The sequence below is a fragment of the Cavia porcellus genome, unplaced genomic scaffold (genome assembly GCF_034190915.1).
Source record: "Cavia porcellus strain 051 isolate PalLab524CR breed Dunkin Hartley unplaced genomic scaffold, mCavPor4.1 scaffold_25, whole genome shotgun sequence".
Classification (NCBI taxonomy): domain Eukaryota; kingdom Metazoa; phylum Chordata; class Mammalia; order Rodentia; family Caviidae; genus Cavia; species Cavia porcellus.
In genome coordinates, this window is record NW_026947508.1 from 42,476,724 (window position 1) to 42,482,374 (window position 5,651).

The 5,651-nt window shown below is 48.2% G+C and overlaps 1 protein-coding gene across 1 annotated transcript; it reads left to right on the forward strand.

Moving 5' to 3' along the window:
- Positions 1-2,038: 2,038 nt before the first annotated feature.
- Positions 2,039-4,293, forward strand: LOC134473067 (ral guanine nucleotide dissociation stimulator-like). Its single transcript, XM_063236441.1, has 4 exons — positions 2,039-2,527; positions 2,696-2,889; positions 3,446-3,493; positions 3,987-4,293. Exons 1-4 carry the CDS (start codon positions 2,366-2,368, stop codon positions 4,156-4,158), a joined length of 576 nt encoding a protein of 191 aa, XP_063092511.1. The 5' UTR covers positions 2,039-2,365; the 3' UTR covers positions 4,159-4,293.
- The last annotated feature ends 1,358 nt before the right edge of the window (positions 4,294-5,651 follow it).

The window sequence follows — 5,651 nt, forward strand, 5'->3', positions numbered from 1 at the left end:
CTGAATTTTTCACAGTTCTAGTTATACTTTGTTCTTTTAATTGTATTGACTAGAATACCTTCTAAATTTGACATATATTTCCTAATTGCCTTGAACATACTGAGTTTATTTTGCTCTTCAGCTTTAGTAAATTACAATTAAAAATAAAAATTGTACATGTGTAAGGTATACAGTGTGATGTTTTAATACTTGTGTACCTGGGAGGATTCTGGCTTAATAATATAAAGATCAGTTATTGTATCATTGAGGCAATGGGAGAATTTAGGTCTGCAATCACTGCCGCCTCCATGCTAGTACGTGTTAGTTTGATTGTTTTATTGCATTTTGGCTTTTTCTGGCTGACAATTGGCACATATTACTTCAGAATTTCTTTTTCCTCTTCAAATTTTGTAGTTATGTCACATGGTACACATGTAGCAAATTACCAATCTGATACAATATGATTTATGTATTTTTCTATCTTACATCAGCATAGGAGGTACAGTGTGATACAGTAAAGCCATGGATTTGGTCAAATCCATCTTATTTGAGTTCGACATGAGTTAGCTATAAAGTGCTGAATTAGACTGTGACTCTGTTTTGTCATCTGCAAAGGAAAATATAATGCTTAACTCCAGGACAGCTGTGTTGCACCACTGTGGTCATATTGTATGCTGAGGCCGTTTCATGTGGATTGGGAGAAGTAAACCTATATGCACTGTGCATATGTAAAATACAAATAATCCACAATACACACACTCCCACACCATGTAGTCCAGTGGCTGGCACATAGTAAGTGCCCAGGGAATATTGGTTACTATTAATCAATTAGCTATAATTATAAAGATTGTATTTATTCAAAATTCACTTTAATTATAAAAGTTTAGGCACCTTTATCCTTGGTAAGCAATACATGCTTCTGAGATTATTTTGAATAGAACAGGATATAGTTTAATTTACATGGCTTCAAAATTTGTGTAGGAAGTTTATAAAAACACAACTAAAGAAGAATAAAACAATTTAAAATCACCTTAAGACAATACTAAATAAAAAACTACTAAATAAAATACTACTAAATAAAAAACTTTTCCCCAATCTTGGGTCTCTCCTGTTGTAAAGAATATCCAAATATATTTATTTTCATTAATAGAATCTCTTTTGTGACCATACAGTGATTCCACTAGACATATATTCCAGCAACTTTATGACCCTGACTCTAACTCTAAATCCTTACCCTTAACCCTAACCACACTCTAATCCTTATTCTATCCTTGATCCTCACCGTACTTCTGATGTTCATCCTAATCCCTAGACCTACCACTCACACTCATACTAAAACTAAACCCGAAACATATCTGCAAATCATAACACTATAATTTATTCATAATCCCAAAAACTTAACACCAAACTCATCACCAACACTGACTTAACTCACACATGAACCCCAAGTGCAACCTTAACCCTAACCCCTATCTTAACCCAAAAGCCTAACCTAAAATAACCCTAATATTCTAACCTAACCCTAACCACGAACAACAAAGGTAACCTAAACCTGAATCCTGAACACTATGATGCTCTTAAAGCCTAACACTAACCCTAACCTTAATCCTCATTCTAACTCTTGAACTAACTCTAAACCCAACACTCACTCTTACCCTATCCCAAAACTCACCTGAATCCTTAAAATAACCCTGCCACTTACATCCTCAGCATCTGTCCCTAAAAACCTAACATTACATTTTCTCACACTCCAATAAAATTTTCTACACAACGTGCTTAGTGATGAAAATAATATGTGACATGACCACTAACCAAAACACTAGCACTAAAATTAGCAGGGAACAAAACCTAATACATCTAGCCCCAAGACTCACACATGATAAAGGACCCTAACTCTGAACTTAACATAAAAAATGTCAACCTAACCAGGTGCTAGTTTCCTAAACCAACCTGATGTGATAACCATTCAATCCTAATTCAAGGACATGCCCTGATGCTCACTCTAAAGCTAACCAGAGCCCTAGAATTCACACTGGCCCTCAGCTGACTTCACCCAAAACGAATTTTAATCTATGGGCTGAGCCCCACAGCCGCTTCTTTAATACGAAGAAGGAGGGCCTGGTACTTCATGAGCTGTCTCTACCCAGGAGAAGATGGGGTCTACACAAAGACAATAGTGCAAGATACGTTGGGTTTGGGTGTTTCCCGTTTTGCAACTAGTAGGTTGGGAAGGGTCATCCATCAGTTGCAGGGGACATGGGAGAAGCAGGTAGGGGAGGGGAACACGAGGAAGTGACCTCACTTCCTTGACAACACGCCTAACAGAACCTAGAACTCTCGAGGCTGGTTCATTACAGTTACTGGTAGAGAGAGAACAGTCAGGACGATGTTTTCTTGCTGTTTCCCAAAACGCCTAGGCTCAGGCCACAAGAGTTGGTGGAAAGAGGGTCTTATTCGAAGGCTGAGAGGCTCAGGCAGTCGTCAGCCCCAGAGCCTGGAGCACACCGACCCCAGAACTCCCAAGATGATACAGGAGAGCACCCAACAGGTCAGAGTTAGCCGGGAGAGCCCAGAACCCTGCTTGCCCCTGTGGTGTGTGGGGCAGTGTGCGTGAGTGGGTGTGAAACCAGGGGACGCGTTTGGCAGCTGATCCACTTAGGGGCTGAGCTCTTTAGAGCGGCTAGTGTTTCCAAAGCCATTCTCGCTGCCACCTCAGGCCTCAAAGAAGTCCAGCCCAAAGCTGGAGGATGCTGGCAAGGTGGGGAGCATGGAGCCAGACATGCTGAAGAAGCTGGTGGACAACCTGGTGCCCGCCCATCTGCGCGGGTACCCATTCTTTGTGCCTGCCTTCCTGGCCATCTACAGGAGGTTCGCCACCCCGCGGCAGGTGCTGGATCTGCTGTTCCTCAGGTGTGCCGCACCTCCAAGTCAGGGGACCCTGGACCCTTGGGAGGCTCTTGGGGATGAACCCCCTGAACCGTTCTGTACCCTAATAATCACTGGGGAAAATAGTTTGTTCAGAGGACTTCCATTCACGTGTTGTATTCAGGACCAAATAGGCTGATGCCCCAGAATGCATGACCAAGGTCTGGCTCTGGTTAGGGGGTGGAGCCCAGGGCTGTGGGGCTTCCCCAATCTGCCCCTTGAAGGAACTGTCTAGCTGGAGCCTCATTTTTCTAGGTTTCTGCCTAGAGGAATCCAGATCAGAGACCCCTAGGGGAGTCATGGCAGTACTGTCTTGAGATGGGGGCACAGCTGGCTGGGCTCACCCACAGCACAGATGTCTACAAGCACCTACTGTGTGCAGAACCTTTCCTGAGGCTTCCCTGTCATTCAGGGAGCAATGCCTACCAAACTCTCAACTTTCCCAGCCTCTTTTGCCATCCCACAATCACATGGTCCCCTAGACGTCTTGGGAGGGAAGGACAATGAGTCCTCAAAGGTCACGTTCTCCTGGTTCTTCCAGGTACCCCTCCTTCCTTCCGAACTCTGAAGAGGACCAGCAGAACAAGAGGTAAAAGGCCATTGGGCTAAGAGGGAGGGAAGAATCCTCTCTCCAAAGTGGGATGCATCGGAGGAACTGGGCTGTGGGAAAAACCAGGGTCACTCACTGTCCATTGATTTCCACTAGAGGGCCTGGATCAGAGGCTGGGCCTTGAGGAGGAGGGAGACAGCTGTGCTTGGGCTCTTGTGCATGAGGGCCTCAGGGGTGGGCAAGGAGCAGGTTCCAGTGAGGATGCACCTGTACACAGTCTGTTCCTAGCAAGGAGAACCCATGCCATCCCTGAGCAGCGAAGGTCATGCTGGTGCCATGCTGGGTGGAGGCTGCCCAGGAGGTGCGGGACACAGATCACTCACACCTGGTCCCTACACCTCTGCCCTCTGTGCCCAGCTGCTGGCTGGCAGGGTGTGCTCTGCTGAGCAGGGCTCCCCTCAGGCTGCATGACAGAGAGCCTAGGGCAGTGGGAGAAGTCAGGCCTTTGACTCTCCTGCCCCCCTCCTCCTAGGGCTCTGAGCTCCATCCTGGAGACTTGGCTGCTCCACTACCCAGGAGACTTTTGCCAGTGCCCAGACACGGCCAACCTCAAGCAGCTCGTGGCCTATGCACTCCTGAATCTTACAGACTCGGACATCATCCAGCATTTGTGCACACTCTCGACCCAATTCAGAGTCCGCTAAGAGAGATCTCATCTCAGATGTGAGTAGGAGGCTGGGGTTAGTGACTGTGGGTGGTGGGAATGCAGGAAAGGTCATGCTGGTACCACTAGGAGGGGTTTCCAGAGGCTGCTGCTGGCCAGGAGCAAAGCAAGAGAATGGGACCACCAATGGAGCTGGACAAGATATGGGACGGCGTCTTGCTGTCTGGGTCAGTGCCTGGGGCTTCTCTGGCAGGAAATGGCCTATATGCCTTGGGAAAGGCACAAAGAAGAGCGATTCAGGAATTTTCTGTCCTGTCCCTCTCCTGCCACTGCTAGAGCCACAACTGTTTCCACAGCAGCGCCCACTGGAAGGGACCAGGATTGGAGCTAAGGGGGGATGGGGTGAACAGAGCTGGACAGGCAGAAACTGGCCAGCCTGACCTGAATCTCCCTCTCTCTCCTCTCTTATGGCTGATCATCGGTCTGCAGGACAATTCAGACCACCTCACCTTGCAGGACTCCAATTGCACATCTCCTTGCCTCACCTGGAAATGTTGCCTTTTGGATTTTTTCTGGTTTCATGTATCTGTAGTTATTTTCTGTAAACATTAATAAAATTTTATTGTAACATAAAATAGAACTGTCCCTCTATTTTAAATGCACATCTAGTAGAGCTAAGTCCTCACACTGTGCTGTGCTCCCAGAGGCTCTCTGCAGCAGCAGTCCCTGGCAGCTGAGCCCCGAGGTGAGGACTCACAGCACCTGCTGGAGGAAGGGACTGAGGAACTCCCGGGATTATGAGGACTCTTGAGTGCTGAAAGGGGCAAGAAGACAGGCAGGGCCCTGCCCACATGGCACAGGACTTGCTCTGCACTGGGCAAGCAGCACCCTGCCTCCCTGCAGAGCCCTCTCTCTTGAGTGTCATCTTCCTGGCCTGTGGGGGGGACAGCAGTGCCCTCCCTTGCTCCGATGATGACACAGCAAAGGCCCTGGCATGTGGCGCTCCCAGAGGCCCCGAGGCCCAGTTGGGCCCACTCCAAGTGTGCAGTGCACACAGACAGACTGGAGGGGTTTAAGAAAGACCATGTTCAGGAGGGATTTGATTCTACAGAAGAGGTGCAGAGCCTCGGCTGTGCTCTGAGATGACCACAGAGCCCATCCACCTGCAGAAGCTGGCTTGTACCTGGCAGAGGGGGTCTGAGGGAACTTCATTGAGAAGTCTGCAGGGAGGGCCCAGGAGAAATACCACAGAAGTGACCACTTACTCAACACCCTGCCGCCACCATGCCAGGGCTCAAAACTAAAACTTTGCCCAGTTACCTGAGGACCTGGGCAACATCCCACCTCACTGAGACAGCAGGGACCTAGGGTAGTGCCGCACCAGGTCACAGGACAGGTGTGACCACACCATTCCCTGGGTGCATTGAGCCACTGCCCTCGCTGTGCAGCAGCACCCTGTGTTTCCTGAGCCCGGCCAGGGGACCTCTGAGTCACAGGCACAGAAGCGGTGCAGGAAAAGAGACACTGTTTCCA

Bases quoted from the DNA above. Each gene is read 5' to 3' on its own strand.
- LOC134473067 (XM_063236441.1), top strand. From the start codon at position 2,366: ATGTTTTCTTGCTGTTTCCCAAAACGCCTAGGCTCAGGCCACAAGAGT. The intron at 2,890-3,445 runs GTGTGCCGCACC...TGGTTCTTCCAG, and splicing joins CTGGATCTGCTGTTCCTCAG to GTACCCCTCCTTCCTTCCGA. The intron at 3,494-3,986 runs GTAAAAGGCCAT...CCCTCCTCCTAG, and splicing joins GAGGACCAGCAGAACAAGAG to GGCTCTGAGCTCCATCCTGG.